General features: G+C 43.9%; 1 protein-coding gene across 1 annotated transcript in view; it reads left to right on the forward strand.

Annotated features, from left to right (window-relative positions):
• Nucleotides 1-1,828: 1,828 nt before the first annotated feature.
• Nucleotides 1,829-14,376, forward strand: part of LOC124777463 (serpin B6-like) — an 80,993-nt gene continuing 68,445 nt past the window's right edge. The window contains exons 1-2 of the mRNA XM_047252886.1: nucleotides 1,829-1,877; nucleotides 13,138-13,227. Coding sequence (XP_047108842.1) covers nucleotides 13,150-13,227 — 78 coding nt within the window. The 5' untranslated portion in view covers nucleotides 1,829-1,877; nucleotides 13,138-13,149. The remainder of the gene's footprint in view (nucleotides 1,878-13,137; nucleotides 13,228-14,376) is intronic.

A 14,376-nucleotide genomic window follows, 5' to 3' on the forward strand; every position in this document is an offset into this window, starting at 1 on the left:
ACTTGTCGCTGCTTATGCAACAAACCTATATTTAACGTTCGTTTTCTCTAGAACAAAACAGCGATAGGTGCCGGGTTGGAGTCCTGGGAAGGGAAAAATTAATGTTTCGTCTCGTCATTTCAGTTAAAACATCTAGCTACTGCCGAGAAAATGCGATATGTCACAGTTGATGTGCTTCGATATCTATACGATTAAGTTCTGGGTTCGAATCCCTGTCCAACACAAAGGTTTACCTCACGGCATTTCAAGTAAGTTACTTGTTAAGAAGCAATATTTAACATCTCTCGTAGTTCGTTAACAGGGACAATAGGTGCTGGGTAGGAATTCGCGTCCGTTAAAAATGTTTGCGTTATATAATTTAAAGTTGATATTTGCTAACTGATACTGTCTAAAATCGAGGTATATCACTCTCTGTATGCCTAATCAGAAATGACAGTTAGTTTCCGTCAGTCACGAAATCTTTGCTTAGTCTGCATGACCTGGGTTTGAATCCATATGCAGAACGAGACAGTTCGTCGTGTCATTTGAAGTTCATACATATTCTCAAGTAGCTGCTCGTGAATGAGTTAAATTTTTAATGTCATTTTGTGTTAAATAATAAGTACGATACGTTACTTTGAAGATGAAATCATGTATACGACGAACTTACTACGCTCATTACCTATCTGACGTAATAATGAGAGTGGTAACATTTCAGTATGTCATTTATTGTAATAAAAGTGAGCTTACAAGCCTTAAGGACAGACTTACCTGTGATAAGGTGATCTCTGATGTTTGTAGTATCGTAGTATTACTTTACATCTTGAGTTATTGCGATACAGAGTAGTGTTTTCTAGTGGTGACTTGTTGGAACCATTTTCAATAGTCAAACGACTGTACCAAGGAGCGATTATAGGACCTGCTGGACAGCTGCGTTATGTGGGTTGAATGCGAATCAGGCGAAATGCAATTCAGGTCGATTGGTTATTTTTGAGCACGACTGTACTTACGCTTTGTATTTTTATTTAAAAAAACCTATCTGTTACCAACTGTTCGTATAAAAATTGTGAGCCATATGTTTGTGACTATTACGGTGCTATCTATCACAAAGCGAAAAAGTGGTCCAACTGAAACATCCATATTTCTTTACGTACTACACGAATATGTAATAAAAACTGAGAGCTCCTATTTAAAACAACGCAGTTGATATCCGTTTGATCTATGGCAGCGCTATCTAGCGGGCCAACCATAGCGCCATCTGGTTTCCCCCTTCAAGCTAGACAAGTTTCCTTCTTTGTAGTTCTTTCCTTTGACGCTTATTTCGTGAGATATTTCGCACGGTCACGATCAATGGACCACCCTGTATACAGGCAGCACAGGCATTCACCTCAATTCGGCGATGTACCTCACGGTAGCGCTGAAGGAAAGAAAGAATTAAAATGAACAAAAAGACACAAAGGAATGTAACTGTTGCTTTCCGTCTCTTAATGTTCGAGAATAAGGGACGACTAAACAGCATAATTAACTGAATGAAAAGCTACACAGTTTTTGGAGTGAAGGTCAGTTCTCCGTTTGTACAACTGAGCCGTTTTTTTTCTCTTCTGCTTTTTCTATGGGAAACTGACATATAGAAGGAGGAAGTACGATACGTGGCCCGACCAGGATGAAGCAGTAACAAAAAGAACCGTGAGCTCTCTAATCTTCGTTGTGTGGTGCTACCGCTCATAATCAGTGACCTTAAGAAAATTGTACGTCTAATATGTCGCGGATGACGTCAGTAGCTTCCGCGAAAGACTGAAACGCTCTGTCAGGGCCTTGAAATAGCGCCTCGCTTCAAGTACGACTCTTCAGTCGACTGGCATTGGACAGAAGCTGCAAGTAATTTTGCCTTCTTCTGAGTAAGTATGTAGACTATTCGTACTCGGTGACTGCTAGCCTGAGAGACAAATAGCGTGTCATTTCTTAATGTACTGCATACTTAAACTCTGTTATCCGGAAACAAAAGAACCAAGTTTTGAGCGAACTGTACAGTAATCTATTGCATTCGAAATATACGAAGAGTGAGTTTCAGATTGACTGCAAACGTGCCACCTATAATCCATGGTGTACTGATTTATATACCTCGACCACTCTAAGTAGCGGGGGTGGACAAAAATATGGAAATACAAAAAACACATTGCCATGCCACACACGGTTTAGGACAACAGTTTGATTCAAGACAGCTTCCATCTCTACAAAGTAGACCACAAACGCTCAATAATATCGAGACTGTAGTGGTCTGGGCAGATACGGGACAGTTCGCTCTCCTGCTCATAAAAGCAGTCTTGGACGCTGTGGGCTGTGTGAATAGGAATGCTGCCGTCTTGGAACACAAAAAATGGTTCAAATGGCTCTGAGCACTATGGGACTTAACTTCTGAGGTCATCAGTCCCCTAGAACTTAGAACTACTTAAACCTAATTAACCCAAGGACAACACACACATCCATGCCCGACGCAGGATTCGAACCTGTGACCGTACCAGTCGCGCGGTTCCATATTGTAGCGCCTAGAACCGCTCGGCCACTCCAGCCGGCGGCCGGTGTGGCCGTGCGGTTCTAGGCGCTTCAGTCTGTAACCGCGTGACCGCTACGGTCGCAGGTTCGAATCCTGCCTCGGGCATGGATGTGTGTGGTGTCCTTAGGTTAGTTAGGTTTAAGTAGTTCTAAGTTCTAGGGGACTGATGACCACAGATGTTAAGTCCCACAGTGCTCAGAGCCACTCTGACCGGCTCTTGGAACACAGCAACTCCACTCAGGAACAGACATTGTGCCATGGGGTGGACCTGTTCAGCCAAAATGGCCACATAATCATTGGCAGTAATGCCACTTTGCAGAGTAAGCATGGGCCCATAGAATACCTTGATATGATAACCAAAATCATCAGTGAACGTCTGCCTCGTTTTACACGTGGGACGCAAACTCTCCAAGACGTTGGAAACAGCGTGAATACAAGACTAATCCAACGAAATGACGTTCTCCCATGGCTCCATAGTCCAGGTCTTATGACTTCAGCACAATGTCTTTCTGTCAGGCGCATTTGCATTGCTGAGGAGTGGCTCTGGAATTCCTTCTCGCCTTGCAGTTCCCAGCTTATGGAGCTTCCTTCGTGTCGTTTTCGAGCTGACAGGATTTGCGAGTGCGACGTTTAGTTAGGCAGTGATTTTTGTAGCTGTCGTTCTCTTGTTTTTCGTTACAACTCGTTCGTAACAATCAGTGATGATACACTTTGGTCCGCGATGTTACTTTGCCGAAAATGTTTTTCCGATCACTTTGGTACGGAAGTACCTCTCCCCTGCTCCCCATGAGGACACCAACAGTATGCCCATGTTCGAAATCAATGAGACCCGACAAAACGACTCGCAACTACACAGTACACCGTTCTGACCACGCTTGACGCTTGCAACGTATTAAGGACTTCGCACAGGTGCCGTTCCTGGTCAAATGCAACAGCACCACTTGCAGATTTGGCTAACATTTGCATTTATATTCAAGCATGCGTTTCTCGGGGTCTTTGCTTATTTTTTGTCCGACCTCTGTATATGCCTGGTAGTACAGCAATGCGCTTTTGAAGCGTTGGAGGTGATGTATATCCGAAGTGTCTACGCTCTTTATCCTTTTAATTTAGTACTCAGGTTACGAAAATAGTGTAGTTTTTATTATGTATTCTTTCCTGTTCCCTTTATTATTTCTCCTGTGGATAAAGAAACAAAGTCCTACTGTTAAATGCATACAAATGTATCATTCCATACGAAAGTTGTTACAAAGATTGAAAGATCCAGTTCTTTTAAAATATTCAAAAAAATCTTCAGTCTTACAGAATTTGTTGCATATGCTTATTATACCTGAATGCCTAGTTTGTTTTTCTTCTGCATGGTTCAAATGGCTCTGAGCACTATGGGACTCAACATCTTAGGTCATAAGTCCCCTAGAACTTAGAACTACTTAAACCTAACTAACATAAGGACATCACACACACCCATGCCCGAGGCAGGATTCGATCCTGCGACCGTAGTAGTCCCGCGGTTCCGGACTGCAGCGCCAGAACCGCACGGCCACCGCGGCCGGCTCTTCTGCATGTATGAACATATAACTGCGCTTATACGTGTAGTTCGAGAACCCCTCAGTCTTCGTCACAGCGGCAGAAACTCCGAGCGAGAAGATGAAATCTAAAAAGAGCGCTTGTAGTTGTGGTCTGTACAAACGATCGGTTAAGGTTGTCATGGCAGTGATCTCACGGTATTGGATGACGATAGATTTTATATTTCTAAGGTTCGACACATGTTTTACTGTCTACAAAAGTTCATCACGAACATAGTTGTGACTCGCGCAGAGTTAAAGTCTTACGCTGTTTTGTCGAAAATCTCATCATTTGGGAAAACAAAGAGTGAAAGCTAATGTAAAATGTATCTTAACGCGAACTAGACGCCTGAAGATGAAGCTTTCGGTTCGAAACCGGTAAAGGCACTACTTAAATTAGCACTGTAAAAAGTGACTTGTTGCTGTTGTCTTCTCAGTAAGAGTCAACCTATATAAAGTCTTCCGTTCTCGAAAACTTACGTTAGAAAGCCGCGTGCAGTGTCTAAGTCTCAACATGCTGCTCAAAACTGTATTATGCATAAAATTTCGAAGTACTAGAACAAGCTGTCCAGAAAGAAACATCTATCGATAGCGAGCACAGGGCCAGCGTCTGCTACCAACCACTTGAGAATCCCGCCAGACACCTACTGACCAAGACTTTCACCAAGTAACCCGTTTATAACCACGTGGACCATTTCCAAGTTAATGATGTTCTCAAGCTTTACAGATGTACGTTAATATGGGTATCATTTAAATTATATAGTGTTTCTCAATTCGGTACATGCTGGAAGAAGCTCCTATCCATGCTGGCCACTTTTGACCTTACAAGTCACCATTACTACGTAAACATGATCTCAAACAACAAAGAAAATGTGAAATGTATGTTAGTGCTCAACTGTTTTAAATAACCACTAAAAGTACATATTATTATACAAATAAGTGTTATATATCTCATCAGAATATATTTACCTGTCCTTTCGCGTGGTGCCTTTTTTGTTTCTATTTATTCATCAAATTGAAACTACGACCGTCTTGTATTGTATTGTATGGAATCGGGGACCAAGTAACGACGGAGAGACTCTGTCCCCGCCGTAGCCCTCAGTGGTTCACAACCCCACAACAGGCTACAGCAGTCCACCCACCCCACCGCCGCCCCACACAGAACCCAGGGATTTTGTGCTGTTCGGCCCCCAGTGGAACCCCTCGGGAACGTCTAATACCAGACGAGTGTAACCCCAATGTCTGCGTGGTAGAGTAATTATGGTATACGCGCACTTGGAGAAAGTTTTTGCGCAGCAATCGCCGACATAGTGTAACTGAGGAGGAATAAGGGGAATTAGCCCGAATTCGCCGAGGCAGATAGAAAACCGCCTTAAAAACCATCAACAGACATGGCCGGCACACCGGACCTCGACTCTAATCCGCCGGGCGGATTCGTGCCGGGGACCGGCATGCCTTCCCGCCCGGAAAGCAGTGCGTTTGAATGCACGGCTAACCGGTTGGGGACGACGCTTTTAATAAATGGTTGTTTCAGTCAAACTGAAAAAGGCTTAGTTTAACAAGCGGTAAGCTTACATCTCCAAAAAGATACACTCTTAGGACAAAAGTAAGGGTATAACACATCACATGATGACTTCCGACACTCTAAATCCATTTCAGTGACAGTCAGTCGGTGTCAGTATGTATTCAATGTACAGTTCAGCGACCGTCTGGTGTACTGTTTAGGACTGTAGTTCCTGTTTTTATTTCTGAGTCATCAGTCCTCTTACTGGTTTGATGCGGTCCATCACGACTTCGTCTGTCAACATTACCATCTCAGAATGATACTTGATCCATCCCTCCTCAACTATTTGTTGGATACATTCCAATTTTTGTCTTCCCCTGGAGTTTTTATCCTTTATAGCTCCGTCTAATAACACGGAAGTTATTCCACAACGACCTATCATTCTCCGCCTTCTTCACGTCAGTGTTTCTCACATGTTCCTTTCCTCGACACATCTATGGAGAACTTCCTCATTCTTCATCTTACCAGTCCACCTATTTCAGTAATACCGTACCCAGAAAGCATCTATTCTCTTTTTTCCGGTTTCCCACAGTCAAGGATTCACTACCATACAATTCTGTGTTCCAGACGTTCATTCTCGGAAGTTACTTCTTGAAAGTAAGGTCAATGTTTGACACTCCTAATAGACTCTTTTGGCCATGCCTGCTATTCATATCCTCCTTGCTTCGTCTATGTTATGTCGCTTTCAACGTACCAAAATTCCTTCACTTCATCTACCTCATGGTGCCCAAATTTTACTTTTAATTCTAACTAATCACATCTTTACTACTCCCGATTACTTTTTCTTTCTTCGGTTTACGTTCAATTCATATTCTGTTCTCAGTAAACTGTTCATTCCACTCAGTATGTCCTGTAATTCTTCCTCGCAATGCCATGAGCAGATCTTACCACTGATACTTTACAAGTAGTGTATTCTAAGGTATTATCGTCATCATTGCCTTCAGAAATTGATACCGATTAAGAAATAGCACTGTGGCAAGCAATATTTCACTGAGCTCTTTGCCTGAAGAGGCGCAGTTTGATATCCTGAGATATTATGATTGTACACTGCTCTGCAGAATTTAAGGAAGAGCTAGATGAAGTAGCATAAAATAATAACTTTTCGGTGGAAATGAGTGAAAGTACGGGAACATGTTGCCACAGGGCTCCCAGTGATGCACAGTTGGACGTCAGATGCTGTAAGGTCAGCGTGACCGTGTCGCAGCTCGTCGGTGTGGCCGAGCGGTTCTAGGCGCTTCAATCTGGAACCGCGCAACCGCTAAGGACGCAGGTTCGAGTCCTGCCACGAGCATGGATGTGTGTGATGTCCTTGCGTTAGTTACGTTTAAGTAATTCTACGTTATAGAGGACTAATGACCTCAAATGTTAAGTCTCATAGTGCTCAGAGCCATTTAAAACATTTTTTTTTTACCATGTCGCCAAATGGGGCTAGTCTCGGAGCACAACGCAGTTGAACGAACGAGAAAAGACACTGTGTGTCCATCAACGAGTACTTACTAATTACTGTGCACTGTAATGGGATTCTTCACTACAACGTGGGCTAGATACAACTTTTGGATGGCTTCCCACGGGAAACTGGAAGAAGAACGAATTGTAAAGAGCGTGGCCCAAGAGTTTGGTGTTTCTTACTACATAAAATATTAACTACTCGGTTGAAGTGACTGAAACTACCGGAACATATTCCCAGAGGGCTCAGAGCCGTTCACAGAAAGTTGGACGTCACAGGCAGTGAGGTCAGCATCACCATTGAGCCAAATGAGGCTGACATTGCAGCAGGACGCAATTGGACGAATAGAAAAGACACTGTGTGTTAATCAGCGAGTACTTACTGTGGTAGTGTTCTGCACTACACCATGGCCCAGATATAACATTCGGATGGCTTCACATGGAAAAAATGATTCAAATGACTCTAAGCACTATGGGACGTAACATCTGAGGTCATCAGTCCCCTAGACTTAGAACTACTTAAACCTAACTAACCTAAGGACATCACACACATCAATGCCCGAGGCAGGATTCGAACCTGAGAGCGCTCCGAATCACAAGCACTTATATCCAAAGGAGGGTACGTGATCCACCACAGTCAACTAGCAGATAACAGCTACATTGTGCATCAGACAATAAGGGACTCACGTCAATTGCAATTGCACCTACATTTAACAGGATTGGAAGACATGCAATCCCACACTTTACAGTTGCACGGCGTTTGCGTGAGGATGGCCTCTTCGTCCTGTACGTTGTGTTCCGTTGACACTCGCACATCGGCCACACCGTTTGCGATGGTGCCATACGGCCCATCATTCATTTTTTAGGATGCTAATGCGCGATTGCATCGAACAGAGCAGGTTGAGGGAGCTCTTGGAGCGAAAGGATATTCGGTGTATGGACTGGCTTGCCCGTTCCCTCAACTTAAATCCCATCGAGCACGTGTGGGATCCTTTCCCTGCAGTACGTCCACACGCACCAACAATCATCTATCAGTTGTGACCGCGCTCGTGTAGTAATGGGACGCCATACCACAAGAACTCCTTACAAATATGTTGGGCAGCATGCGAGCGCGTTGTAGAACATGCATTGCCATCCACGGTAATCGCATACCTTATTCAGAGGGAAGTCCCGCCTTTTGTAATGTTAACTGGACCACCTTGAATCACAGTGACTGCAGTGTAATTAGTCTTTGAATGAAACTGCCATTTGTGTTCATCTCTCCGCATTTGTCTTTCAGATACCTTCCGTGCTATGCTGTAGCAGTTCTTTCTACACTACTGCTCAAAAAAATTGCTACACCACGAAGATGACGTGCTACAGAATCTAAATTTAACCGACAGGAAGAAGATGCTGTGATATGCAAATGATTAGCTTTTCAGAGCATTCACACAAGGTTGGCGCCGGTGGCGACACCTACAACGTGCTGACATGAGGAACGTTTCCAACCGATGTCTCGTACTCAAACAGCAGTTGACCGGCGTTGCCTGGTCAAACGTTGTTGTGATGCCTCGTGTAAGGAGGAGAAATGCGTACCATCACTTTGATAAAGGTCGGATTGTAGCCTATCGCGATTGTGGTTTATCGTATCGCGACATTGCTGCTCGCGTTGGTCGTGATCCAATGACTGTTAGCAGAACATCGAATCGGTGGGTTCAGGAGGGCAATACGGAACGCCGTGTTGGATCCCAACGGCCTCGAACCACTAGCAGTCTAGATGACAGGCACCTTATCCGCATGGCTGTAACGGATCGTGCAGCCACGTCTCGATCCCTGAGTCAACAGATGGGGACGTTTGCAAGACAACAACTATCTGCACGAACAGTTCGACGACGTTTGCAGCAGATGGACTGTCAGCTCGGAGACCATGGCTGCGGTTAGCCTTGACGCTGCATCACAGACAGGAGCGCCTGCGATGGCGTACTCAACGACGAACCTGGGTGCACGAATGGCAAAACGTCATTTTTTCGGGCGAATCCAGGTTCTGTTTACAGCATCATGATGGTCACATCCGTGTTTGGCGACATCGCGGTGAACGCACATTGGAAGCGTGTATTCGTCATCGCCATACTGGCGTATCACCCGGCGTGATGGTATGGGGTGCCATTGGTTACACGTCTCGGTCACCTCTTGTTGACATTGATGGCACTTTGAACAGTGGACGTTGCATTTCAGATGTGTTACGACCCGTGGCTCTACCCTTCATTCTATCCCTGCAGAACCCTACTTTTCAGCAGGATAATGCACGACCGCATGTTGCAGGTCCTATACGGGACTTTCTGGATACAGAAAATGTTCGAGTGCTGCCCTGGCCAGCACATTCTCCATATCTGTCACCAATTGAAAACGTCTGGTCAATGGTGGCCGAGCAACTATCTCGTCACAATACGCGTCACTACTCTTGATGAACTGTGGTATCGTGTTGGAGCTGCATGGGCAGCTGTACCTGTTCACGCCATCCAAGCTCTGTTTGCCTCAATGCCCAGGCGTATCAAGGGCGTTATTACGGCCAGAGGTGGTTGTTCTGGGTACTGATTTCTCAGGATCTATGCACCCAAATTGCGTGAAAATTTAATCAGATGGCTCAAATGGCTCTGAGCACTATGCTGCCTCACTATGTTTGCCTCAATGCCCAGGCGTATCAAGGGCGTTATTACGGCCAGAGGTGGTTGTTCTGGGTACTGATTTCTCAGAATCTATGCACCCAAATTGCGTGAAAATTTAATCAAATGGCTCAAATGGCTCTGAGCACTATGGGACTTAACTTCTGAGGTCATCAGTCCCCTAGAACTTAGAACTACTTAAACCTAACTAACCTAGGGCCATCACACAGATCCATGCCCGAGGCAGGATTCGAACCTGAGACCGTAGCGGTCGTGCGGTTTCAGCCAAAATGTAATCACATGTCAATTCTAGTATAATATCTTTGTCCAATGTATAACCGTTTATCATCTGCATTTCTTCTTGGTGTAGCAATTTTAATAGCCAGTAGTGTATATATGGTGCAAGCTTTGTCGTGCAATACATCATGCGAAAGTTGATTTAATCCTTAAATTATGCACAGCAGTGTATATCGTCTCCAGTAGGAGGCATATCCGCGGCAAGCCTCCTCTCCGTCGATGGCATGGTCATTAGCATCCCTCCTGTTATCTAGCGAATGATGGTGTGTCCTAGCTTCCTGTCGCGCTGAGCTGCACAGAGCCAACGCCGAAAAAGTGCAACCCGTTGCTGCTAGACTTTTAGTTGTTTCAAGACGAGAGTCGACCAGCATTGTAAATACACAACACGTCTCTCGTTCTTTCCATTCTCATTATTTCTTCTTGATACTTACACAGTACATTCATTATCTGTCCTTCACTACAGCTTACACATATTTTTCTGAGATTTTCAAACACCAAGCACCATCTCACGTAGTTAAACGGTTTTTTCTACTTCAACAAAACAGGTGAAGACGACTTGACTTTTCTTAAGTATTGCCTCCATTGTCAACTGACTTTTCCTTTGCTGAAGGAAAACCAATCGACGTCTAACAAATCGTCTGTTTTGTTTTACGTTGTTCCGTATATTACTCCTGTCAGCAATTTGTATGTATGAGCTGTTACGCTAATTGTACAATATGACTCTCACTCACCCGCTCTTGCAGTTTTCGGGACTGTGTGGGTGATATCCTCCCGAAAGTCCAAGAATAGTCCCCCAATCGCATAGATTCTACCCGCTAGCTCGAATAATCATGTGGTTGCCTCGATAATTTTAGAAATTCTCAAGAAATGCTGTCTACTTTTTGTGTCTTGTTTCCTCACAAGACTTCCGGAGCTCCGTCACATTCTAATACTCGAACCTGTGTATCTTCCAAAATGATGTCCATTTCTGCTTCTACCATGTAAGATGACACTTATTTTCCCACATAGTGAGAATCATCTATCCACTATCTCGCCTGCCTCAAATGTAGTAATATCATCTGATCTCTTTAACGTTGACGCTCCTTTTTCAGATGATTCCGGCAGTCATTTCACATTAGTTTTCCTCACGTACCACTGACTTCATTCCTAAGTCATTTAGACTGTTGTAGCCTTACATTCCCTGAACTCTTGTGTGATTCCTTCTGTTACCCATGGTTTTCTCGCAGTTACCTTACTTGAGAATATTTACTCACTGTATTCGATCCTCAGCAGGTTTAAGACTTTTTGCATTGCTTTTGGGCAGGGTTCAAATCCCCGTTGAGTTAAACATATTTCTGTCTTCCATGGTTTCCCTATATCTCTCAAGACGAATGCCACGTTGGTTCCTTTCAGTAGCGACATGGTCGATTTTCGTCGCCATCCATTTACGCTCTGAACTTATACTTCGGCTCTGGTGACTCGTCATCTGTGGACCGTTACATCCTTATCGTCTTTCCAGTTTTATTTTACATTGTTATGAAATAAAAACCGTTGATTAGCTTCGTAAGCAGTTCACATGTTAGTTCACTGACTGTACACTCCGAATCCATCATTCGTGCAAAGTCTTGACGAACAGTTAATACGTGGATGGAAGAGGCGTATAAATACGTGCTTCAACCTGAAATATTTTTTATGTGAAATGTGAAGGCGGTGACAGCCTGAAAGTATGTGTATATCTATCAACGAAAAGACCTTGAATGGCGTTGTAGTAACTGGATGCAGCCACTTCATTGTACTGCACTTTAATTTCTTCATATCTTTGCATACGATAAAGAACGTAACTACACACTGATTTTATTGATGTAAGCATCACACGTGATTAGTCAGCCAGGGTTCAGTGGAGACTTCTATATCAAGAGTTTGCCAATATGGGGAATTCGGAATCATCTGGGTGGTCAGTCATTAGAAAAACAAGGGCATTTTGAAGTAGGTACCCATTAGTGGAGCATTCTAACAAGCCCGTATGTCACTGGTTAGCGTCAAGCTGTCGACAAGTACAAATTTACACGGCAAACATAGTACGTTCGCTCAAACCAACTAAAGCGATAACCAACAGCTTTGTCACCTGCACACCACAAAAGCCTCAGAAGTTCAATACTACCAACAAGCTACGTTCGACGGTGACTTTGATCAATGGCGTCCATACGCGAGGGGTGGGGGGCGGCCCCACATAGGTCTCTGGGAAAGGACAAAATTTCAAGGAAATGATTAACGGACTGTATTACGCAGGTTTAACAGGATCGGAATGGACTTTTTGATGGTTACTTACAAGTTGCCATTCGTCTTCCAAAATATTAAAAAATACTTCATTTGCCACCCACCCCCTACGCCCCCGTTTGCCGCCCACCACCACTGCAAACTATCGTATGGGTGCTCTTGACTGTATCGACGGTTTATCCTGCTCAGATTTTACAGTGAAATTTTAAGTCAATTAGCCACCGTAAGGATTCGGTAATGACCACTGTAGCACAGTTATTTATATCACAACTGCCGAATTACGTTGAGACCAAAAGAGCGAAATTTCGGAATAATATACTTTGCGGCCTTGTGGCAACAGATCTTTTTAAAACTAAAATAAATATTTAGGATGATTTTAGTTCGCTTTCTTGACGTATAAAAATCACCTTCTGAAAAGCAGAAATAATTTGCAACGTATGTGTAGTCTCGTGATACCAGACTGACTTATTACAGAAAGGTGGGCATGTACATACCACAGGGTACCGTCACCACACATCACTAGGAATAAACAACATTAAAATTTACTAGGCCGGCCGCAGTGGCCGAGCGGTTTTAGGCGCTTCCGTCTGGAACCTCGCGACCGCTACGGTCGCAGGTTCGAATGCTTCCTCGGGCATGGATGTGTGTGATGTCCTTAGGTTAGTTAGGTTTAAGTAGTTCTAAGTTCTAGGGGACTGATGACCTCAGATGTTAAATCGCATAGTGTCCAGAGCCATTTGAACCATTTTTGAAAATTTACCAGTAAGTCAACTGAAGATCCTAACTTCAGCTATGCTGTAAGCCTCTTTCCAAAATTGCTCTGATTTGTCGTTCTAGGTTTTCGAGAAAATGGCTGATGCAGCCGTCAGTGACGCTCTGCAGACGGTGTCTGAAGCAAACAGCCTCTTCACATCGGACATCTACAAGGTAAGATTCCGCGCAACATCTCGCACGCTTCTCTACACGGAATGGACAGCCAAATGGGCTGCGTCGTCACTGTTTCTGTTGCTAATTTATGAGACACGCTACGTGCGCCTGTAGCAAATCCTTAACAATATCACTAATTTCAGTTTCAGATATAAAGAAGGGCACAATTAAACATGTGAGCCACAAGTGTTCAGAAGCCTGTCAGAGATTTAAACGGATCTGTTGCCCAAATTTATAAGTAAATTAAGGTCAGTAGTACAGGGTGTCCCAAAAAGAATGACCCGGTTTTAAATAGAATTATTTATTAGGAAGAATGGTTTAACACCAACAAATTGCATACTAAATTACTCAGAAAAGACAGATGTTTATAAAAATCCATGATAAATGTTCAATATGTCCTCCGTTGGCTGCACGGAAGTCATCAAGCCAATAGCCGAATCAACCCCAAACTGAGCGTAAGGTGTCTTCTGTCACTGAAGCTACAGCAGCTGATTTTCTGGTTTTTTAGTTCATCACTGTCACGAGGTAAGGGAGGAACGTTAAGCACGAAATCGAATATGAAACGCCCACTGAACTGCGATCACTGACTGAGTACGACTAAATTCAATAACACAATACGCCTTCTGTTGCGTGGACGCCAATAATGCGCGAGACTGGCTGCACGCTCCAGGTCAGCGCTCATAGCGACATCTAGCAGATATTTTTCTGAAACTCTAGACCATGCCGATTACGTCTAGCGCTGTTTCAGTTACCTAGAGACATTTGTCTCAATATTATTACAAGTTAAAATCGGGTCATTCTTTTTGGGACATCCTGTATAGTACACTGAGGTGCCCAAAGTCATGTGATACCTCCCAATATCGTGTCGGACCACCTTTTGTCCGGCGTAATGCAGCAACTTGACGTTGCATGCGATCAACAAGTCGTTGGAAGGCCCCCAAAGAAATATTGGGCCATGCTGCCTTTATAGCCGTCTGTAACTGCGGAGGTGTTGCCTGTGCAGGATTTTGTGCACGAACCGAGCTTTAGATTATGTCTCATGAATTTTCGATGCAATACGTGTCAGGCGATATGGGTGGCCAGATCATTCGTTCGAATTATCCAGAACGTTGTTCAAACCAGTCGCAAACAATGTGGCCCAGCGACATG

The sequence above is a fragment of the Schistocerca piceifrons genome, chromosome 2 (genome assembly GCF_021461385.2).
Source record: "Schistocerca piceifrons isolate TAMUIC-IGC-003096 chromosome 2, iqSchPice1.1, whole genome shotgun sequence".
Taxonomy (NCBI): domain Eukaryota; kingdom Metazoa; phylum Arthropoda; class Insecta; order Orthoptera; family Acrididae; genus Schistocerca; species Schistocerca piceifrons.